The sequence below is a fragment of the Drosophila obscura genome, unplaced genomic scaffold (genome assembly GCF_018151105.1).
Source record: "Drosophila obscura isolate BZ-5 IFL unplaced genomic scaffold, ASM1815110v1 contig_216, whole genome shotgun sequence".
NCBI classification, from domain to species: domain Eukaryota; kingdom Metazoa; phylum Arthropoda; class Insecta; order Diptera; family Drosophilidae; genus Drosophila; species Drosophila obscura.
The window spans coordinates 399,396-424,730 of NW_024542808.1; the positions used below are offsets into that span (position 1 = coordinate 399,396).

The following is a 25,335-nucleotide window of genomic DNA, read 5'->3' on the forward strand; positions in this document are numbered from 1 at the left end:
CTAGACTTTATCTCTCCGAGCAAGCCCACATATTGGCCCGCAGATCCAAACAAGCAACCCGACTTGATTGATTTTGCAGTTACACGAAGGGTGCTGCAAGCTCAGATTAATATACAGGGGTGCCACAGAAATAACTAGTGAAATGGGAAACCGCGCAGAGGATTTCCGCTTTAAAAATTTCCGCCGTGCCACAGAATTCCGAGCGATTTCATTTTTCTTAGCATTGTCATAAACCAAATTCGAACTAAGGCTAGGGTTGACACCTTTCAAGATTCAATTCGAATAGGGTTCATTTTGCAGTTTTATTGATTTTATCATATCAAAACAATTGGTTTTTAATTTTTGTTCCTTTTATGATATAAAAAAATTTGATTTTTTAAGGCTGTACTTTTATAATTTAAAAGCAAAAAAACATCCCATATCGTGCGACTCAAACAAAACAATGTACTCGGCAACTCTAGCAGTTGTCTGGCAACTCTGCATGTATGGCAGCTATCAGCTGTTCAAAAAAAACACACATCTGAATTTTACGGTAAACTTAATTAAAATGCTTTTACCGAGACTGTTGGCCATCCAAGAACTACGGAGGCAACATATTAGAATACAAACGCATCAGACTCGTTTTCACGTTCAGACGATACGTATGTGGTTTTTGTGATTGTCTTCTCAAACTACTGCTAATTTAGTTCATTACAATTACCAGTTTTTGGGTTTAATGATCGCTATGCTTCTATTTGTGCTGCCATGGGTCTGCGCTTAGGCGAAAAGGGGTTTTTGACATAATTGCAATGGCAAAAATGTGTAGAAATGGTTTGTTAGTTTTGTTTTGGCATTTTAAGGCGATGCCACCTGGTAGAACTACGAATGACTACAAATGTTTTCACAATTTGCACAAAAAGTATGCACACGTTTGACGTAAAGGAAGTTTTACTACAATGAGCTATTTTTATACCCGTACTCAGAAAAGAGTTAAGGGGTATATTAGATTTGTGGTAAAAGTGGATGTGTGTAACGTAGAGAAGGAAACGTTTCCGACCCCATAAAGTATATATATTCTTGATCAGCATCAATAGCCGAGTCGATATAGCCATGTCTGTCTGTCCGTCTGTCCGTCTGCCGCTCCTCGTCCGCCCCGCTCATGGCCCGCTTGTTTATCCCACTAGAAAAGTAAGGGGTATATAATTGTGGTAAAGTGGATGTGTGTAACGTAGAGAAGGAAACGTTTCCGACCCCATAAAGTATATATATTCTTGATCAGCATCAATAGCCGAGTCGATATAGCCATGTCTGTCTGTCCGTCTGTCCGTCTGACCGTCTGTCCATCTGTCCGTCTGTCTGTCTTGTTGAGCGCCTAGATCTCAGAGACTATAAAAGCTAGGGCAACCAAATTTGGTTTCCAGACTCATGTGATATCACACTGCTACAAGTGTATTTCAAAATTTTGCCCCGCCCCCTTCCGCCTCCACAAAGAACGAAAATCTGTGGCAGGCACATTTTTAAAGATACGATAAAACTAAAAACGCAGTATCGTAGAGAATGCCCATATCTACCAGACTGCTGAATCTGAAGCAGATCGGATCATAATTATAGCCAGAATGAAGAAATTAATTTTCAGTTGCTTCCCCTGCCCCCTTCAGCCTACGACAACACAACTCATTTTCCATCTCGCTCGCACACTCTGCCGCGTTCAGTGCGCGAGCAACCCCTAGCGGAGGAGATGTAGAATATGAATGGTACATCTATAATCTACATGTTAGATGTAAAATATACATTGTAGATGTAGATGTAGATAACAGATGTAGCAAAAAAATGTAAAATGTAAAATTTTTTTTTAATTCTTAAAATTTTAAAAAATCATAAGCTCAAAAATATATATACTGAATGAGTACCGGTATAAGTAGAGTCGCGTCCCCAGAAGCGACTCGCAAGTTCCTTCTCGTTTGTAATGCTTAATTAAAGAAAAACAGAATGCTTTCAATATAATTAACATTAAATATATTGCTCCGAATTCGACTTAAAAAAGGTGGCATTACTGTATTAACTTCGAAAGTCCGAATCGCCCTAGTCAGCGGATTGAATAGTGATTTACTAAAATGCTTATTTTATTAACTCAACATGTATAATAATATATTATTTGGATAAGGGTTAACCACCAATTGAACAACCTTTATGGAAAAGTAAGGTTCGAATCGTTTTAGGTGTGTTTTATGGGTGTATTTAATCAAATCGCTCGATAAATTGTGAGCGATTTCGATTTCGCTGAAAAATCGGTGTGTGGCACGGCGGAATGGAATTGAGGTGATTTTCCAGCGGAAGTGATTTCTGTGGCACCCCTGATAGATCACTTAACAGATCTATCATCGGATCACTCGCCCATTCTACTTCACCTTTACGACCATCCACAGCTTTCGGAACGCCCACACTTTCTAACTTCTAGCAAAACAGATTGGCTCAAATACAGGAAGTACATGAGTTCTCATATTGATAGCTGCCCAAACATTAATTGTAAAGATGAAATTGATAAGTCAGTCGAAGCGTTAATATCCTTAATTTCACTGGTGGCAAAACACTTAACGCCAATATTAGCACCTAATAAACTTCCCAACAGCAGTCGTGCTTCTAGGCACATTGAAGTGCTGCTACGCGATAAAAGAAGGCATGATCCATAAAGCCGGAAAAGACATGTCCAAGCCACCATCATACATACCTATCAGCCTACTGCCTTGCCTATCAAAGATATTTGAAAAGCTGCTCCTGAATTGTATCAAACAACACCTACACATCAACGACTAACCAATTTGGATTTCGCGAAAAACACGGAACCATTGAACAAGTAAACAGTATAACCTCTGAGATACGAAATGCATTTGAAAGACGGGAGTATTTCTCCGCTGTTTTTCTGGATGTCGCCCAGGCTTTCGACCGCGTTTGGTTAGATGGCTTAATCCACAAAATCAAAATATTACTTCCACAGAACATCCATGGAATATTGGAGTCATACCTACAGCAAAGAAGTTTTGCAGTACGATGCAAAGATTTCCTCTCTAAATATCAGACAATTAAAGCTGGGGTACCTCAAGGCAGCGTGTTGGGACCGACACTGTATATCATATTCACAGTAGATCTACCGACAACCAGCCTAGCAACAACTTCGACATTTGCTGATGATACTGCCATATTAAGTTGCTCCAAGTGCCCAAGAAGGGCCACTGAACACTTATCATCTCATCTCGTGGCCTTAGAAAAATGGCTAGCAGACTGGCGGATACATGCAAATGAGCAAAAGTGCAAGCATGTCACCTTTACGTTAAACAGACAAACTTGCCCTATCAACATTCCACAAACCACCGAAGTAACATACCTTGGTGTTCATCTGGATAAAAGGCTTACTTGGCGTAAACACATCGAAGCGAAAAGAAATCCACTTACATTTAAAGCTAGTAATCTACATTGGCTAATAAACATCCGTTCACCACTAAAACTGGAGTACAAAGAACTTTTGTACAATGCAGTTCTCAAATCCATCTGGACATACGGCTCCGAGATATGGGGAAATGCTTGCGTTAGTAATTTAGAAATAATCCAGAGAGCTCAATCGAAGATACTAAGAACTATCACCGGGGCACCATGGTATATACGGAATGAAAATATCCATAAACACTTTAATGTAGGATCAGTTAAAGATGAAATTGCCAAAGTGAAAGCAAAGTACCAGGCCAAGCTTCAAGCCCATCCTAATAGACTTGCGCAGTCTTTAACTTGGCACAGTAGCCATACACGACTCCGGCGAAGATACCTCCCCACCCAGCAATAATACTTAGCTAGGGACTTACTCTAAGTAATTAAGTGTAATTAATTAAATAAATATATTAGGCTAAGATTTGTATACTTGCCGTAAGTCTCTAATAGGGAAGATTCGATAAATAAAATCCCGTAATAATAAAAAAAAAAAAAAACTTGTAGCAGTGCGATATCACATGAGTCTGGAAACAAAATTTGGTTGCTCTAGCTCTGAGATCTAGGCGCTCATCGAGACGGACAGACGGATGGACGGTCGGACAGTCGGACATGGCTATATCGACTCGGCTATTGATGCTGATTAAAATATATATCTACTTTATGGGGTCGGAAACGTTTCCTTCTTTGCGTTGCACACATCCACATTTACCACAAATACCCCTTAACTTTTTTTTGAGTACGGGTATAAAAACTTGAGACGTCAGACTCGTTCTCCGAAAAAAAGAAACACTAATAAAACAAACGTGGTAAAAGAGAATGGCTTAAAGGTTAAAGCTTATGGTTTTTTTAAGTGAAAATAAATAAATCATATGATATGTTTATGCAGAGTTTCAGCTATTCTGTGGAATTACAAACAAACAAAAATTACCTTAGAGGTGTATTAAATATAAAATAGCAAATCTCTAGTATGGTCTATATCAAAAGCTGCTCGAGTTCAACTGTAAGAGAGTTATCACTCCTTATGGTAAAAAAAAAGTATTTGTTGTTAAAGATATTGCATCTTAAAAGTATTAAAATTTCATTCCTATGATATGTAATGATATATAGGCGAACGTTGTCTCGCCTGTACGAATTTGATTCGCTTGCGCTGAAACAGTTGCATCAGCGAGTGTTGAGTCCCAATGTGTATCGTTTTCGAGCAAATTCAAACACTGGCAAGCATCCCGAAAAGTAGGGCACAGTACACCATCCACAGTACGCAAGGAAGCGAAAGATGTAGGGCCTCTAATGTTCACCAAAAGCAAGCGAAGATAGAAGCATTCGTCTTGGCGTGGATGATTTGCTTATATTCGTCCAAGGGCATCAGTCTTATAGACATCAGCGAAGCCAGCAACACGTCACCTCTCTTCCGGCGTTGAAACTGTCCGTTCTCCAAGTGAACTGCCAGTGCACGACAGGCGGGTGACTTGCATGGAATGGGTCCTGGGTTCTTTATGTCTTTGTGTATAGGTGCGTTCGTTTTGAAATCGCGAGCTCATTGGCAACAGGTTTCAAATCGTTAAAATCTTTCGATTTACGCAAACCGGAGCACGATTTGACTGTCAAATCGCAACTTTTTGCGTTCTGCGATAACCGGAGCATGGACAGCCATAAATAGGGAAAATAAGCCGCGCTCCAACGATTGAGCGTAGAAACTCCATGCAACCACGAAATGGGGTTTTTGAGTTTCATTACCGCGATTCGCAATCAAATTCAACGAAGAGCAATTCTGATTACTTCACCACCGACACCTAAAGGACACATTCGTTGGTTCGTCACAAGCAGTCGATGCAACCAACGCTACTCCCAGGTGAAGAGAACAACACCCAGCAAAAACGAAAACTCAGCACATTCCAAAAGACAGGAGACCGGCACAAGGGGGCTTATACAATAAGTACCTAAAATAAGATTCAATAAATAAATATTCCTAAAAATATATTCACGAAATTCCTTTCCCACGGTACCGGTGCACACCGATCACCTTACCGGGGACATTGGATACTTGTTGGGAGGCGATTGCGTTAGTTAACCCTCTGTTACCGGGCAATCCTCTCGACAATGTATATTTATGTAAGAAACATTCCGAAATATAAATGAGATATCTATAAGACATTGGTGAAAAATCCGATGGCAGGCCGATCCATAAAAGGCACTGCCTGGCGTGGAGACGAAGCAGTCCAGCAGATCTTGCATACACCCTGAAGTCTCTTTTACTAGTGGTAAGCGATGATATTTACTCAACACCAAAGTATGATTGTCTTTACATCATTCATGAAAACAACAGTGCAAAATCAAAATAATCGTACTTTAATTCAGATGCAAGCATCAGATAACTCGTCTGTCCTACTAGGTTAGGTTTCGTTTTTTGAGCTTGACAAGCTGACTATGATCACCTAGGAGTTTCCTTAAAATCCAAATATCCACACCGAAACAAGAAATAGCTAGATCTCGTAGCGTAAGCAATGATAAAAGATGATGATGTGTTTAATACTATAGGAGTTGGAATACGTTTATTGATTAAACCTCAAACTGAACCTTAGCGTTCCGCAGTCTTTCCTCCCACCCTTCTTCGATCTTGTAAGTCGGAATAAATCCGAAGCGGTAAAGCATGTCTTGACTTTACTAAGGTCCTAGGTGTGACCGCATATCACCCAAATACATAATCTCTTGAGAAATACTAGATGAGCATACCATCGATTTACGACACATGTCATTACATTTAAAATGTCTGACTATCGAGCACTAGACTAGTCGGTTACGAGACATCCCGATCCCCGTGTATCATTTCCAGGGTAATCCACGATTCCACGGTATGGCCGGATCGCAGTGTTACACCAGATCTCCACGACTCGTTCGCACCACTTCTCCCTGCGCACAAGCGTAGGTACTCATTTACCCAGTGTACTCATTTACGGGTAATACGCTACTGTTTCCTTGTTTCGAACCTATCAGGCGGCTGACCATTGTCTCCTAGAAGGTCCGGCAGATCGGCTGCTCCATTCAGCAGGTCGATCGGCGTTAATGGGACTTCCTGAGCTCGACGAAATTCCTTACATTGTCGCTTCTCATCCTGACCACCGGTCTATTTCGGCACATGAAATTCCTCATCGTGATGATGCACGAATCTGTTGACAAATTTTGCGTCATTTCCAAGTGGATGGCCCTTGTAGCAAGGCAGGTGAATAGTGTGAACCCATTTCTTCCGTTCGACGGCAAATCGTACCCACATCATCACCAATTGGTTACCACCTTCTGTAGTAACCTTCTTATGTTTGTAATTCAGATGCCGCATCTTTACCTATTAGTGATAGACGATCATCTCTGTCATTGCCGATTTGTGCGACAGTAGGATCGGGCGCTGCGCTGATCCTTCCACACGCACGTATGAATCCATCGTCGTTAACGTATGGCGACAGCCCTCGTAATTGACTGTCTTTTGGGACAGTCTTCCGTTTAGTCTGCTCAGCGAACGCCTCACTTTTGCCCGCCGAATCAACATGGGCTCTGCCTATAACCAGTGCAAACTCACATAGTGTCTCTTCTTCATCCGCATCGAACCCACCGCCGGTGGGTGCTGCCTATCCAGTGTGGAAACAGCTTTAGAGTCAGTCCACAGTACGCAGCTGCTGATTGCTACACTATTTGCTCCTATTTAACGGTGACCATCAGTCGCGTTCCCAGTACGGCTCTTGAAGTTCCAGTCGTGGTATCGACATGGTCTTCATTGGGGCACATTGCGTTTTTGAATATACAAAATGTGCCTGCACGTCGTCGTCGTCAATATAGGTGGCTCTCTAGTAACCCAACGCAGCGAGCGCCGGTTGGCGTGCAGCTGCAGAGTCCGCACGTGTCCGACTCCAAAGTAGTTGCGCGGACCTCTGAACTCTCTGACGTATCTCACCTCTAGACGCCAGCTCTCAAACGCCGGTCATTACGCTGCTGGGCACCCAATGGCACTTTACGCTGAATTCGAAGTGTCGCATGCTTCCTTGAATGTGTGAGAACTTAAATTACGACCCTGGTCAGAATTTAATTCCAAATCTCCGAATCATGATACCCAATTAAGGATGGACACGTTCGCCAATGTCGACGCTTCCTGATTTGCGGTCGGACATACCCCGTGCCACTTGCTATAATAACACTACTCGACAAAATTGAACTTTTTCATTCCGCTGTGGACTAAAATAACTTTTTCTGATAGATTTCGGGATTTACAAAATTTTATAGTATTGTTTTTTTTTTGGTTTATTTTTATTTTTTTTTTTTTTCACATAACTTAAGTATTATATAACTGTTTGCAGTTCTGAAAAGCTGACAAATGCAGCTTTGGATCCGACACCTTGTAGCTGCAGCTTAACGCCTAGAAGATATTAAGCTTTCAAATTCAAATTTAATAATTTTTTTCGATATTTTTTTCCGAAATTTTGACTTAAAAACTCAGGAAAAGTAGAAAAAAAATATTTCTTGGCATGCATTTTTAGTTTGAGATAGGTGTCGTTTAATGTATCGTTTGTAAGAATCAATGGTTAAATGGCCAAGTTGCAGCCGTTTAACCAAAACGACTCAGAACTCATTTTACCTGAAAAAATACCGTCCGGTACGTTGCTGGTCCAACTGCCAATATTGAATTGCAGGAAACAAAAAGGACCTATACTTTTGGTTTTACCGAGTCCTCGGTATGGATATACCTCGGATATATAAATTATTTAAATGTTACTTCCCAATGTTCACCGAGGCGTCTGCCATCGGCAATAAAAGAATGGGATTAAGTTGAATGTTTATTACCGGCACGACTGGCGTGGTTCAGAATCAGATTAAATCTTAAAGTACAAAATGTGATTGTCGCGATTCCGGAAGCGGGAACCGTTAATGGTGGCGTGAAGTCAGTAAATGCGACCAGTTGAGTGCCGGTAGTTTTGACCAGCGTGTCGGAGTCGCAACTGATCGTGGCGGCTCGGTTGTTGATGATCACGATTCCGTCGTCCACTAAGGTGACGGGTTCCAGGTGGCTGGGTTGAGAGCGGTGTAACGAACCATGGTTCTAGCCATGGCTCGTCACAAACGGCGAAGGGTCAGCGCATCCACGCTGGCGGGAGACAATAACCAAACTGATATACACCGAGCTAACGAACCATGGCTCTAGCCACGGTTCTCCACAAATAGCGGTGTGTCAGCACCTCGGAAATAAAATAGTCTTAAGCACACAATTAATTAAGAACTCTCGATCAACAACACCCCACCTCTTGAGACAATTGTGAAATCAGCAGCCTACAATGTAGCAATAAGCCAAGCCGACACAATTTCGCAATAAGAGATATCATTGGCGTTATTTCACAATAAGTCAAGCTAGCATAAAATTATCGACCTACCGACCCAAATTCAGATATCACCTTTCCCAACTGCAGCCCGCACCTTCCGGGATGCAGCCTCAGCAAAACCACCCTGACCCACTAACAATTGTCAACGAAGCACAAAGCTTCGACCCACTTACCGCGCTCCACAATTATTGTTCTCCAATAACCTTAAGTCAGCAAGAATTAATTATTTCGGGGTCTCAGGTGCGATCGCCAGCTGCATAAAAGGGCCAAGATCGGCTGAAAGAGTAGGCAGTCCATCAGCCCGAACACAAGACACTGCACTAGGCAGTCCATCAGCCCGAATACAAGATACAGGCCGTCCATCAGCCCAAACACAAGACACTGCACAAGGCAGCCCCTCAGTCACACCCAAGACACTGTACTACGCAGTCCCTCAGTCACACACCCAAGACACTGCACTAGGCAGTCCCTCAGTCACACACCCAAGACACTGCACTACGCAGTCCACCAGCGCACCATACAACTACAAGCCAGAGTAGCAACGTAAAAGAATTAAGTGAATGAATAAATACTGAATAATCCAAGAACAACAAAAACTCTCGCATCATCATTTTTCGCTTGCCCGTAACGGCCCACACCTGGCTTTCGAATTCGGCTACGATGTTCTCCGTCAGTTGTAGTACGGTGCCGTTGTGCTCAACCGAGAATAGCATTACCTTCTTACACACTAAACTTACTCTAGGATACCCTACAATAAAATGGATAACATTTTTCGATTGTAAAATCTTAATACTAGATACTTCTAAAAGATTTGAAATTGAAACCCCTGTGAACAGATTGTGGAGAATGGATTCTGTGTCAGCATGGTCAAGAATGAAGGGGCTCACCAAGTTGGCTTTGGCCAAGGTTATTGTAAGCATCAGGCTCACTAACTCTGTAATAAGAATTCTATTTCCGGCTAATAGTGTTTCGTACAAGTGGGCTGAATTTATGTGCTCTTTCTTTTCTATGCTGAGAATCTGATTGACTGTATCGGTGAGAGTGTTTATCTGGCTCTGCACCTTTGTGTTGATTACTATCTGTCTGTTGTTTGATTGTACCAGCTGCGTTTCCGTAACCCTAATGTTCTCCAGGTCGGAGGCGTCTGGTGTACCGGCCACTACCTTGAGGGCAGTCCCTAGGAAGTCTAAACTCCTCGCCAGCCTATGGTGAATACCAATATCGGCCAGCATATCTTTGACACGGTTGGAGTCAAATTCCAGCAGTTGTCTCATGTGAGATCTTGGGAAGAGGTCTGTCATTCTTAAGGTCTCGTCGGCATTGCGGCTGTATTCTGTTAAGTTGGCTATGTGTCTAATGTAATCTAACTCTTCCCACGCTAGTACAGTCCCATCTGTAATGGGGATGGAGTGGGAATGGGAATAGTCAGTGACGCGGGCCACAACTATTGTCAAGAGATGAAGTACCCAGAAAAACCTGCTGATAAAAAAGTAATATAAAATATACGAATAAAAATAAAATCAAATGTTCTTAAATCTAACGGGTGTAATTACTTAAGGTTGTCCTTATGGACCACCCTCCCTCTAATGAGGACTGTTGTCCCCAAGTCCGTCTCCACAGCTTCTTCCGCGTATAGTGGTGTCACCTTGTTCCCAAGGCGTCTTAACTAAAACTTTCTCGCCTACTCTGAACATTCTGTTCTGGCGTGTTTGGTTGACTCGATTGCTTTGTACAAAATGGGCCTTTTGCACTTTATTCTGAATGTTTTTGTTCGTCTCCGCTGCTACAGCATGCAGAACGTTAATGGGCTTTCTGTTGGTGACGAAGTGCACTGATCTATTGTATTCTGAGGTTGCTCGAAGGAAGAGTTCGATCGTATCGGTGATTCCTTTAGCCATTTTGAGGCACCTAGCTATCTCGACGAAAGTAATATGGACTTTCTTGGCGTCTGGTTCCCCCCCCGGGGCTAACTCCTGTTTTTTTGGGTGCCTATCGTATTTTGCTTTAAAACAAATTTTGCATTCATGCTACCTTGTTGGGTGTCTGGTATCTCGTCCCGTGTATTACGGGCCAAAAAATTGTCGGCCCCCCCTTGGCCGCTCCTCTGCAATTCATGACTACCTCGCTTGCGAGTTTCGTCATTTTTGGGAAGTAGTAATCAGTCATCAGTCCTTGCCTGGAAAGTGTATTACGTGGCGCCAAAAAGAACAAAAATCTGTTTCAGAGGGAAGCGCGCCTCCTCTAGGATGATTTGGTTCCTGAAGCAATTCACTGGCTTGTCAGACGCTTCTATCGTGTAAGTCGTTGAGACTTCACTGTGGATTGTCGCTGCGTCTGACCGTGCTGCGCTACTTTCTAGCTCACAAATGTTCTGCCGAGACAGTGCGTCTGCGCCGAAGTTTTCTTTTCCGGGTTTATAGAATTGCTTGGCCCCGAGCTCGTCAATGCGAGCCTTCCAGCGCTTTATTTTAGCGTTAGGATTATTTTCAGACACCGCGAATGTCAGCGGCTGGTGGTCTGTAAATATGTTTATGTCCCTTACCCCATAGAGGTACTGCCGAAGTTTGGCCAGGGCCCATACAATGGCTAGCAACTCACGCTCGTTAGTAGCGTAGTTCGGGATATCATTGTAATGGGTTTCCCATTTTGAGACAGGACTGCACCAGTACCATAGGCTGATGCGTCCGTGGTTAAATCAAAGTGTTTTTTGAAGTCAGGATACATCAACATAACATCCTCTGATGCAAGGATGTTCCTGAGTTTCTGGAACGCATGGCGTTGGGCCTCATTAAGGTGAACCGAGGTTTTTTTTAGACCTATATTTACTTACAGACCCATTTTCTCCCTTCAAGATGTCTCAAAGGAGTTTCGCCAACGCGGCGAAATCTTTTATGAAGCAACTGCAAACACTGTGTTCGGCTCAGCGTAATGCTGGATATCATTTACCTTCTCTGGGTCTGTTCTTGTGCCATTGCTTGTCACAATAAACCCGAGGTACCCGACGCTTTCTTTAAAGAACTGTGACTTTTCTTGTGCTACTCTCATATTAGCCTCGGAAAGGTTTTTCAATACCCATTCAACATGTTTCACGTGGTCGTCTAGGGTCTTGGAAACGATAATTACATCATCAACGTAAACGTAGCAAACATAGGAGTGCAGATTTGTTCGCGCAAAACATCATCGATTGCCTTTTTGAAAATGCTTCCCGCATTTCGAAGACCAAATGACAGTCGACAAAACTCGTATTTCCCTCCATGCCCGGAAAAGGAAGTTTTCTTTCGGTCACGCTCCGCCAAAGATATTTGGTGGTAACCGGATTTTAAGTCGAGTTTCGTGAAATATTTTGCTGACCCCAGGAATGCTAAGATCATCGAGATGCTCGGCATGGGGTATTTACCAGCCACTGTCTTCTGGTTTAGCTTCCGAAAGTCCATTACTAGACGTTTCTTCTTGTTACCCTCCTCGTCAGTGCCTTTTTTGTCCACCATCCATATGGGGTTATTATATGGTGATTTCGACTTGCGGATAATGTTGTCCCTTAAGAGGTTCTTGACCTCTGATTCCACAAAATCTGCAACCCCCATAGGGTAAGGGTATAGCTTGGAGTATATGGGTTCGTTGTCCACCGTGAGAATGGTGGTCACGACCGAAGTGTTGTAAGGTAGTTTCCCGTTAAGGTCGGCAAATGCCGCACTCCTTCTATTCAACATCTTTATAAATCTCTCTTTTACAGCTGGAGGTGCATCGACGTCGACTACGCTGGTATGGTTGACGTCCGTGCAGTTGTGGAATCTTATGGCCTTAGTCGTGTTACCGAACCTGAGTGACACACAGGACAACCCTGTGAGATTACACTCTTTTTGCGAGTCGCTCCGTCTGTTTTACCTAAAAATCGGTTTAAACCAGCAAAATAAACATCTACTAGTGCGTTTAACACATAGTTACGAGGCACAAATCATTTCAACTACGAAAGAGGAACATACAATAACTAAAACTACGTCTGTTCACAATTTAATTTGCCCGGGAGGCAATTACACAAACACATACACAGCAATAGCCAAAACCAAAGCATACACAAACAAAAATAAACTCTCACTCACTTTCAAGCTAGGGAGACTCTTAATTAAATAAATAGGCTAGTGAACTGTAAGTCACTCAAAAAATACAAAAAACACACAAAAACACTCAAAATGCCACCAGCACCAAAACGCCAGCGGGAACAAACGTCTACGGACCTGAAAGTCGCTCGTTCGTCGGAAGCCCCTTCCCCCTCTTGGTCCAGCTCATCGAACAGAAGATGAGTGAGCAGCTCCAGCAAATCACAGACAGCATTAGGCAATCTGAGGATCGCATTCTGCTTGACCTTCAGGATAGGCTGAAGGTGATGACCGGAGAAATCAAAAATCTCACTCAGCGGGTACACCATCTGGAGTCGGAGGTTGGTGTGGTCCAACAATTGAAAGTTCGGGTTCTGGAGCTGGAGACCGAAGTTGGAGAAATGCACGCACTGCGGGGACAGGTGGGCGAGATGGAGGTAAAACTGGCCGAGCAAGCAAATCAAAGTATTGCTTGTGACCTGCGGGTACACGGTGTTCCTCTTAGCCAGGAGGAGAATCTGAAAACTCAATTTCACTCACTGTGTTTTGCTTTAAAGCTCACACCGCCACGGAGAATTAAAGAAATTTTCCGCATCACACGGCACAACAAAAACGCTGCCACTGATCCAACTATAATTGTTAAACTGGAGCACGTGCGAGATAAGGCCGCTCTGTTGCGAGCAGTTGGCAATTATCGGCGGGAGCTTAAACATCCGCTAACCTTGCAGCTTTTGAGTATAAACTCTCAAGCTGCCTTCTACATTAACGAGCAGCTCTCAAGAGAGACGTATGAAATCTTTAAAGAGGCAATGCGCTGAAAAAAGCTCAAAAAGCTCTCTTCGGTTTTCACACGTCGTGCAGTAGTGCATGTAACTCAATCTGCGGGAGCGGAGGTAATGATGATATTTAATTTGAAAGAGCTCCATGCATTACGCGTCCAACCTCCCTTAATTAATGCTAATACTAGGCACAGTGAAGAGAATAGAGAAGAGCAGGCAAATACTCGTAAAAATTATGATAGCTTTCGCTAAACCGATGCTCTCCTCTGCTCTCTTACCTGTCAAGTTCAGTGTTAGTTCTGTAAGTACTATATGTTTCGCATTAAATGTTTTGTTTATATATTTATACCTAATTTGTAAATTGCGTGTGCCACTGATAGGGAAAATATGCACACTAATATGAGAAGATCCACAGAGAATAGCAACACAATTATCAAGGTTCTTGCTAAGCAGAAAATCGGCTTACAAATATGCCATATAAATGCACAAAGTCTTTGCCAAAAAATTGAAGAGTTCAGGTATTTGTTTGTGAAGTCCAACGTAGATGTAATATGTGTCTCTGAAACGTGGTTTGTCTCTCAACTAGACGATGTCTTGATCACTTGTGACGGCTATGATTTATATCGATCTGATCGAGAAGGTCATGCAGGTGGGGTTGCAATATACACTAACAACAAACTGAAATCCAAAGTAGTAAGTAAACAACCCAGTGGAAGCGCAATAGAGTACTTGTTTCTTGAAGTCACTGGTAGAGGGAGTTCACCAAATATTCTTATTGGCTGTCTTTATAGACCTAATCGTTCTATTGACTATTCAGACGCAATTGACACAATTACGACTCTATCTTTAAGTTACGAAGACACAGTCATAACTGGAGACCTTAACAGCAATATGCTAACTGAACGACACCTTGCCGATGCAATGTCGTCTTTGGGTTTAAACCTTGTTAATTCGTCCATGCCAACACACTTTTCTAATACTATTAATACGCTACTAGATGTTTTTTTCGTTAGTGATATTAATAAAATTCTATTATATGACCAAATTGACGTACCAGTATTTTCTAAGCATGATTAAATTTACCTGACGTATGAATTTAACCCACATCTGACTGACCAAATCATTTATTTAAGGGACTTTAAGAACATTAATATTAGGCTACTTTGTACTGAAATTGACTTATATAATTGGAATGCAATATACTCACTAAAGGACTTAACTCTCAACTAAGACAATTGTCCGCGTACATTGACGCACTGTATGATAGGCATGTACCTTTAAAAAGGAAAACTCTTAAAGCTAGCTAAAAACCTTGGTTCAATCGAGGTATTGCTTGTAAAATAAGGGAACGTAATATTGCATATTCTAAGTGGAAGAGATACAAGACTCCTGAGCATTACCAGCAGTTTAAAATTTTAAGACGGACAGTAAATAAAATGATCTCAATTGAAAAAAGTCACCATTACGCTGAAAAATTCAACAACGCCATATCAACTAAGCAAAGATGGGGCGAGCTTAAAAAACTTGGCATAGGAAACCTGAAAGCTTCCCCTAAAATTACTGCTGATGCCAACGAACTGAACAGAAAATTTGTGCAATCGACCGTACCTGAAATCATGACTAACCCTTACATTGACGCCGTAACAAATACTGACTGTGATAATAGCTTTAGTTTTATGTGCGTAACTCCCTGTGTTGTCCTGAGTTCCGCCCTTAAAATTAAGTCAAAGGCTGTTGGTATGGATAATCAGCATCCCAAATTTATTAAAATGATTTTGCCTAGGATAATCAATCATGTAACTCATATATGCAACACAGCGCTTACAACATCAAGTTTCCCAGATCAGTGGAAATTGGCCAAAGTAATTCCAATACCAAAGGCAAAAAATGACTACAGGCCAATATCTATCCTGCCCTACCTATCAAAGGTACTCGAAAATCTCATGGCACAACAAATCAATAATTACCTAGTACAACATTCGTTATTGTGCAATAAACAATCCGGCTTCCGTAAATTCCGAAGCTGTACTACTGCCATTTTAGATGTCACAGAAAACATTAGAGAGGAACTTGACGATAGTAAGGTTACATTTCTGACACTCTTGGACTTTAGTAAAGCTTTTGACACGGTAGACCACAATATCCTATGTACTAAGTTAAACAAATTCTTTAATTTTACTAACACTGCAGTAAAACTAATATCGTCCTATCTGCATGGAAGAAGCCAAGCTGTGAAAACTGACAGTGAAATATCAACATTTCTACCTGTGAGACGCGAAGTACCCCAAGGTTCAATCCTTGGTCCACTCCTCTTCACCCTATATGTTAATGATCTCCCTGGTTCGTTATCCAAGTGTAAAGTTCATATTTATGCCGATGATGTCCAAATGTATGTTAGTTGTCCGTTAAGCAGAATAAATGAGTGTGTATTGTTGTGTAATGTTGAACTGTTGAACGTTAGTAAATGGGCCAACTGTAATGGATTGTCGCTAAACCCTGTCAAATCTAAATGTATTATGATATATAAAAGGTTGCTGAGCACGGAAAATCTGCCTAAATTATCAATAAATAACACGCTAATTGAATATGTGGATCAGGCTGTTAATCTTGGAATCACCATAAACAAGACATTGTCCTGGAGTGACCAAGTAACCAAGGCAGCCGGTAAAACGTATGGTATAATAAGACAACTTTCCTTGACTCAGCAATTTTTGCCAAAACAACTCAGACTCTTAATAGCCAAAACATATCTTATACCCACGCTGTGTTATGGTATTGAAATTTTTGGAAATTTCGATAGGGCATCTCAGCACAGACTAAAAGTGGCATACAATAATGTAGCTAGATATGTCTTCAATGTTAAGAGGGGTGAACACATATCCAGTTTGGCTGACAGCATCAATCAGATGAAGTTTGAAACTTGGAAAGACTACAGAACTTTAATAATGTTGCATAAAATCGTTTATACATGAGAACCGAGCTATTTATATGAAAAGCTGCGTTTTGGTGTGTCTGCAAGAACCAACAATATTATTAATATTCGTTACAAGCTTGGCTGTTCCGAGCGGCAATTTTTTATACATGCTATTCGTCTGTGGAATCAGCTACCACAAAACCTAAAGAAAATTAGTAGTGCATCGCAATATAGGGAAAAATTAAATTTATACTTAAAAAACAATTAATAGTAATATAAGTAAAAATAATAAAAACAGTAATAGTAAAATAAATATAATAAAACTACAAATTAAATAAATAAAAAATCAAAAAATTAACATAAAAATATAAATAAATAGGCTAAGTAGGTTAATCATATCGACTCACACCCAAACAAAGAATTATTTTCTTTCACGTTTCATGTTTTGTGACTAGTGCATTAATTTATAAGAAACTTTCTTGTCGCCCTAGGAAATAAGTAAATAAATAGAAAATAGTGTTCCATCTTTTAGACACAATGTTGCCCCTATCTGTGTTAGCAGGACGAGGCCAATTGTGCCATCGAAGGTTGACAGGGATTTTAGTAAAAAGAACGGGGTTTTAGTGCCGAATATCGACAGAAGATACTTTTCGGTGATTTTATTTGTCCCGTTTACCGAATGCACCGGGAACGTTGTTTTGACTGGGATAACGCCCCGGAGCCATGCGTGTGGCTTGATATAGTTTTTGGACGCACCGGTGTCAATTAACAGTTTAATGTTAACCCCTGCTACTTTCCGCCATAGGAATGGCAGCAGGGACTTTCCCTAAAAAATTAATGGCGTCACTTTCATACCCGACCTCCTCGTCAGCTTATATTTCTACGACTGCCGCAGCGGCAGTCTCATTGTATGCGTTCTGTGCTTGGTCGCTACCTGTGGCAATATGCTCTACTCTTTGCTGCCAATTCCCAGCGGTGCATTCTGACGCGTTCTGTCTTTTCGTGAAATTGTTATTTCGTCTCGCTGATCCCGAAGGCTTTTGGTAGGCCGTGGTTTGTTTAAACTTGGACGAAGAAGGGTCCACCTCCATAGGTTCAGGGGCTTTGCCATGCGCACTGGCTTGTTGGTTGGGGCCACTTTGCTGGGCGTTGGATGTGCCCGGACTCTTGAAATAATGAGGGCTCTTGTTAGACGTGAGGTCCTGGGCCCTATATTGCTTGGCATTGCCTAGATGTGGCGCCTGGGTTTCGCGCTCACTAAATCCATGGGCTTGCTCCTCCATGGCCCTGAAGTAATTTGCTGCTGGAACGCAGGTCTTTTGGCCTTGCCGAGAAAACTGGAGTTTTTAAGGATCTTCTCAAGCCTGAGATGAATACCTCTAAGGCATCCTACCTGGCTTTGTTATTTAAGACGCTCGCTGCGTCTGCCGTATGGTTCATGGTGTTCTTATTAGTCATGAGAGAGCGGTGTCTCTCGATGTCATCATAGTAATCGGTGAGGGACATATTTCCCTGCCGCATGGTTGCTAGCTTTTGTTGTATCTCACTGGCGTTTTATCAGAATACGAACTATCTAACCTATTGATAATGGCTTTAAAGTTCAACACCGTGCCAAATGATGACAAAATATTGTTCGCGGCTCCTTTCACCTCATTCCTGATTATCCCTGTAGCCATATAATGTCTCGTGCTTCCCTCATAGGGCTCGAACACTTCGTAGGCCGCCAGCGCTGCCTGTTTCCCATCAAATTCTGGGAGCTAGGGATTGCCCTTCAGCTCTTTCCTTGTTTTAGTTCTTGATTTTTATTCTGGTGTTGCACTATGGAACGTTCTCACTCGTTTTGTATTGTACTTATTCGGCTTATTTTCTCTTTAGTATATGGAGGATTTTTTCGCGGGAATTTTCTTTCCTATTTTTATTATATTTCCTTGTTTTTAAACTTTTCTTTGGCTTATTTACTTTGTAGTATTTTTTGGAGGAATTTTTCACGGGGATTCTCTCTCCTATTTTGATTACTTTTGCTTGTTTTTACACTTTTTTGGCTTACTTACTTTTAGTATTTTTGGAGGAATTTTTCGCGGTCATTTTATATCCTATTTTTATTACTTTTTCTTGATTTTACACTATTTTGGCTTATTTACTTTTTAGTATTTTTGGAGGAATTATTCTCGGGAATTTTCTCTCATATTTTTATTACACTTTTTGGTTTATTTATCACGGTGTTTTGAGACTCGCGTTGACTCAGGGATCGACTTTGTTTGACCCGTTGGGCGCCAATTACACTAGTCAATCCTAGAATTAGGCTGTGGCCCAAAATAACTTTTTCTTAAGTTGAAGTTGAAGTTCAGAATCAGATTAAATCTAAAAGTACAAAAGTACAAAATTAAATGATGAATAAAGCCCCCCAGCTTGGGCAGCGCAGCTCGGGCAGCGGTCCCCAACTTTGCTGTGTCAGCGCCTCGTGCAGACACTGTTTGTCGGGCGGATGTCGAAGCAACATTGTAACATGATGCTGACCCTTCCATACCAGCGCTGGGTCAGCATTCTTATGGCATAGCGACATATCTCCACGCGGACATGTGACATATCTCCGCGCGGAGTTTGGCGTCATATATCTGCGCGGTAAATGTATGGGCGGAGATATGTCGCGCGGACTTATGTCGTTACCCCAATTCTTACGACTAAGAATTGCGCTGATACTATATAGCTGGGGGCGAGTGTTAACCTATACTCTACCTGTTCATATCCATTTAGGCTGTAAATGTTGTGGACAGCTAATTTTTTCCAATGCTGTGGAGAAAACCAGAGATTCACGGCTCTGAATGTTTCTTTAGTTAATTCAAAATAACTGGAATCGGGAGATCCATGAAATGGGGTCACCCGAATTAATCTGGCCAAGGCTTTACGCTTTCGTGCTCCTCCTTTAGAGGAAATACCGCCACTAAAACGGAAAAAAGAGGAAATGTCGTCTTCGTCGCATTGTACAACGGATTCAAGTAATAATCAATCAGGAGAATATAAATATTGCAAACCTCTTTCACAGGAACAATTGAACGATTTGGTGGCGGTTGACAGCAGTAAGGAAAGTTGAACGGCTGTTTTGTTACACAATGGAAACCAAAAGGCGTCTGTTCCTGAAGGAAACATATCAAACAATGTCTACATTTTTTGAAAATAAAAAAATAATTGAAGTTTGAAGACGTTATTTTACCACCATTACACATTAAGCTGGGACTAAAAGTTTGTTGAAGCCTGGATAAGGAAGGCGAATCAATGAGTTACCTAAAAACTGTTTTTCCACCTCTGTCGCTGGCAAAAGTTAAAGATGGCCGCCAAACTCGAAAAATACTAAAAGATGATGGATTTGAAAATATTTTATCTACGAATGAAAACGCAGTCTGGAACTCATTCCGACTTGTCACAACAAATTTTCTTGGTAACGTGATGATCACGTTGATATCGTTCAAAACCTTATTAAGAATTATGAAAAAATTGGAGCCAACATGTCATTAAAAATCCATTTCCTGCACTCCCACTCAGATTTTTTTCCGACAAAGCTAGGGGAGGTTAGTGATCAACACGGAGAGAGATTTCACCAAACAAATAATGTTGAATATGTTGGGCGACTATGTGTGGACTCTCATAAAGAAATCTGATTCGAATGACAAAGCATGACAGCCACAAAGCTTAAATTATTTTAAGAAGAGTAACAAGCAGTATAAAACCAAATTTATCACACATTATCAAACTTGTAGCAACATAACAACAAACAAAAAACGAAAAACACAACGAAAAAAAGTAACTTTCAACAACATTTAGTGCCAAAGAAACACGTTCAGGTACCAAAAATGCAACCCCTTTTCGTTTGCTTTGTTCCCAATCGGCAGTCGCAACCTTCACAAAAACAATTTTTTTTTAATCTTAATTTTTTTAGGTTTGGTTGACGAATTATAGCTCCACCGTCTCTCCATAGTTTTTAATGAGCAATATCTTTAACGATGCCTAATTAATGCACCTATACACAAAAAAATAGAGGACACAGGATATAATTTTTTTTCGACTTTATCTGAGTTTTTTAAAGTCAAAATTTCGTAAAAAATACCGCACAAAAATCATAATTTTTGCATTTCAATGCTTTATATTTCCCAGACGGTAAGCTGAAATCACAAAGTGATTGGGCTTAACTTCTAGCTGTTTTTATTACCTTTTCAAAATGGGACCAGTCCTAAGATACTAGAGTTAATTGAAAAAAAAGAAGCGCTAACTCTGCAAAAAGCTTTAAAAAAAATATCAGACTTCAAAAATTCTTTAAAGAAAAGTTCTGCCAAAGAAAAAAAAAATATCATCAAACCATTTCTAAGTCCCATATTCAATAAAGATTTTCAATCAAGCAACCAAACGAAGCAGTCGTGTTTGCTCTCTGGACTTGTAATATAACAATGGATTTCTAACATAACCATATAACTCTTTTCGGCAAACGACGGCCAATTAAACTACAGCGGCAGGTGCAGTGTGGTCTTTAGCGGGGAGAGCGCAGTAGAACCGTTTACGAAAGTCTTTATAAATCACGTACGTCTGTCTAACATTTACCGATATAACTTCGTTAACGTATATTCAAAAATTATAAACAATTATTAAACTCATAATTAAACTTTTTTTTGCAGGCGAAACCATAAAAAGAGCAGAAGATGAACACATACGAATTGTACAATCCATAATGGATAAATGCATGAAAAAGGAATCTCTACTCAATGAACTTTATCTTCAGTTGATTAAACAAACGACAGATCATCCAGATGCTAACTCTAGAATAAATTTAAAAAATTGGGCACTCCTGTCTGTAGCATGTAGTGTTATTTTGCCATCTATTAAATCCATTCGGAAGTACTTAATTGCCCATTTAAAGCGATGTGCCAGTGATAATATGTCAGAAGAGGGTAAATACGCAAGATTTGCTGAAAACGTAAGTAACAAATCATTATTTGGTTGCAGAAAACTTTTAAATCTACATAATTAAAATATGTGTAGGCGTTGCGACTGCCTGCACTTTGAATGAATGACTTACGATGTAAAAACAAATTGGTTAGATCTTTGTAACTCTTTGTAAGATAAGTTGATGGTTCATAATTGGAGGATGTTCCATAAATAAAAACAATAAAATCGTAGTTTACAGATGCATCGGTTTGATCCGAATTGGAATTAAAAATCCTATTATATTCAAAAATTATGTTGGGTTGAAACTGGAGTCGTGCTGCTATTGTATTAAAAACTTGTGGACCTGGCGCACCGCCCCCTTCCGCCCACACAAAGGACGAAAATCTGTGGCAGGCAAAATTTTAAAGATACGATAAAACTTTTTCTCGCCCCAATTTAACTCCTTAAAAAAAAACTACAGAGTGATAATAAAATACAGATAGTTAAAATTATAATCAGGCATGCATCGGCTTTCACCTTTTCAAAAATTTTCCAATTTACCTTTTGAAAACGGAAAGTTGGGCGCTCCCGCATTCCGCATGTTTCCGTTTCAAAACGGCAAAAAAATCCTCTCTGAAATGAAAAGAAAACGGTTTTTTATGCAACAAAACGAATCTGAATTGCAAAACGAATAAAATAGAAACTTTTGAAGTCAATGCAATTGAGCTTGTGCTCTTTTTATACCCGTACTCGAAAAGTTAAGGGGTGTATTAGATTTGTGGTAAAAGTGGATGTGTGTAACGAAGAGAAGGAAACGTTTCTGACCCCATGAAGTATATATATTCTTGATCAGAATCAATAGCAGACTCTCTGTCTGTCTGTCTGTCTGTTTTTCCGTTCCGATGAGTGCCTAGTTCTCAGTGACTATAAGAGCTAAACCAACCAAATTTTGTTTCCAGACTCATGTGACATCACACTGCTAAAAGTGTAGTTCAAAATTTCGCCCCGCCCCCTTCAGCCCTCACAAAGGACAATTTTAAAGATACGATAAAACTCAGTATCGTAGAGATGACCATATCTACTAAATTGCCGAATCTTAATCAAATCAGATCATTATTATAGCCAGAATGAAGAAATTCATTTTCAGTTGCTTCCCCCACCTCCTCCAGCAAGAGACCCGCTGCTCATTCTCTTTCTCGCTCGCACACTCTTCCTCATTCAGTGCGCGAGTGGCCGACTGCGGAGAAGATGTAGAATCTAAATGGTATATACATTGTAGATGTAGATAACAGATGTAGCAAAAAAATGTAAAATGTTAAATTTTTTTTAATTCTACATAAATTATAAGCTCAAAAATGTATATACCGACTAGAGATCTGCATGAATTATAAAAAGCAGACATTCGAATTAACAATGCTCAAAATGAATTGAGTGAATTCGAATGCTAGCCAACAGAGTTTGAGTGTGTGAGTGCCCTGACTTTCGAGTGCATTCTAGTTCTTTTTTTGCTGCTCAAGGGAAACTGAAAGAATACATAGAGTGCACTTCAAAAATTGGAGCTATTCGAATTTCTCTGACTCTGCCATTTCTGTTATACAACCGAATGTTGAAAAGTGTGAGGCACACACACACTGTGTGTCAATCACTCAACTCAATTCAATTCGAATGGATTCTATTGGAATTTTGTTTTGAATTTAGCTACACAGATCTCTATTACCGATTGAATACGGGTATAAAAGTAGAGTCGCTACTCACACGTTCCTTCTCGCTTTTATATGTAAAGGGTACAGTTCAAGGCCTGTCCTGGTTTATCCTTATTTTCATTTCTTACGATTTCTTACTTTCCTACATATGTTATCTACATCTACATCTACAATGTATATTCCACATCTAACATGTAGATTGCACATGTACCATTTATATTCTACATCTCCTCCGTTAGGGGTTGCTCGCGCACTGAACGCGGCAGAGTGTGCGAGCGAGAAAGAGAATCAGAAGCGTCAGCAGCGCTGGAGAAGGAGAGGGAACCAACAGAAAATTAATTTCTTCATTCTGGCTATAATTATGATCCGATCTGATTCAGATTAGGCAATCTGGTAGATATGGGCATTTTCTACGATACTGCGTTTTTAGTTTTATCGTATCTTTAAAATTGTGCCTGCCACAGATTTTCGTCTTTTATGGGGGCGGAAGGGGGCGGGGCGAAATTTTGAAATACACTTGTAGCAGTGTGATATTACATGAGTCTGGAAACAAAATTTCGATGCTCTAGCTCTTATAGTCTCTGAGATCTAGGCGCTCATCAAGACGGACGGACGGACGGACGGATGGACGGACGGACGGACAGACGGACATGGCTATATCGACTCGGCTATTGATGCTGATCAAGAATATATATACTTTATGGGGTCGGAAACGTTTCCTTCTCTGCGTTACACACATCCACTTTTACCACAAATCTAATGTACCCCTTAACTCTTTTTTGAGTACGGGTATAAAAATAAAAAACGGTAAAACTTGCATTTCAAAATTGACCAGCCAAACTAATGCTGAATAGGTTGAGTGCATTGCCGACGCAATGCTCGATACTATAATTACATACCTGCGTAGGTTGGTTGTAAAATCAATATCCAAGAACTTTTCAATACCTGGAATTGTTTTGCTTAGACTCCCAATTTTCCGATTCGGAATAAGGGCCTATTTTCAAGCTTGCTTGAACTTGCTTACCATTTTATTTTATTCAGTTATTTTTGGGTTTTCTTGAAGTTGGAATCCCAATCCATGCATGTCCTGTTTTTTTGTTTATTTTACAAGCCTCTTGACTCTCATTCCATGAGTGGTTGCGGCGATTTTTTTCCTGGGAGTTCTATGAGCAATTTATCTAAATTCATATCACACGCTATTTTTATTCCGAAAACAGTACCTTTTCCATTTCTTAGCAATCTTGAGATTGAGCAGTGCGAACGCTATCAAGTGAAATTTTTTTTTGTGAGTGCGTTTTGTTTCAGTCCGTGGATAAAACAGAAATGATTCGAAAAGTATATTGCGGGGAAGTCAAATATTTTTTTTGTCCGATTTTCCGAGATAGGACTAATATCGATAGCTTCAGATTTTGCATTAAAGCAAGCAGACATGTCATATTTGTGGGTGCTGTGGAGCTGGAGGACGATAATGTACACCACAATATTGGATAAATCCGATCCTGCAGGACAGAAATGCAATCATCATGTTTTTTATTTCCTTTTACTTTTGTAGCAGGCTTGAATATTTCTATGTCCCGCTCGAGATTGGAAAATACTATCGGTTGCTTTATTGTTATGTATCGAATGGCTTTTTTTCGGAACTGAGTAGCGGTCTTCGTAACGCCTGCTGTGAAATTTTTGGTCGACCGAAAAACAGGGATGATTTCTTATCGGTTTCATGCGTATATCATCCCTGATTACGGTCGACGAAAAAATTTGCGCGTCTGAGTACTAGGCTATTTATAAAAAACTGTTAATAGAGATTTTCATTAGAGATTAGGTTAGGTTAACCAGGACGGCACTCATTGACCACGCATAGGCCAATATGGCCCTTAGTTTTCTGGATGGGGTGTATAAAACTTCTCGAGTGTATTTTAAGAGGTTTCGAAGTCCTTGAGATCCGCAAGACCTTGTCGTTTTTAGGATATCTAGTGCCTAACTGCTTGCCAAGACATTTTTGGAACTGACCGCCGACGACTGCATGGATCTTATCGCCGCCTGGCTGTCCACGAACAGGTTGATCACGTAGTGTGGACGATCCGTAGACTGAGCACCCTCTGCCGCTTTCCGTAT

The 25,335-nt window shown here is 40.7% G+C and overlaps 1 protein-coding gene across 3 annotated transcripts in view; it reads left to right on the forward strand.

Moving 5' to 3' along the window:
* Positions 1 to 25,335, forward strand: part of LOC111074873 (unconventional myosin-VIIa) — a 348,050-nt gene that overhangs the window by 265,453 nt on the left and 57,262 nt on the right. For all 3 annotated transcript variants that reach the window (XM_041594218.1, XM_041594219.1, XM_041594220.1), the window contains one exon: positions 21,271 to 21,569. In XM_041594218.1, coding sequence (XP_041450152.1) covers positions 21,271 to 21,569 — 299 coding nt within the window. The remainder of the gene's footprint in view (positions 1 to 21,270; positions 21,570 to 25,335) is intronic.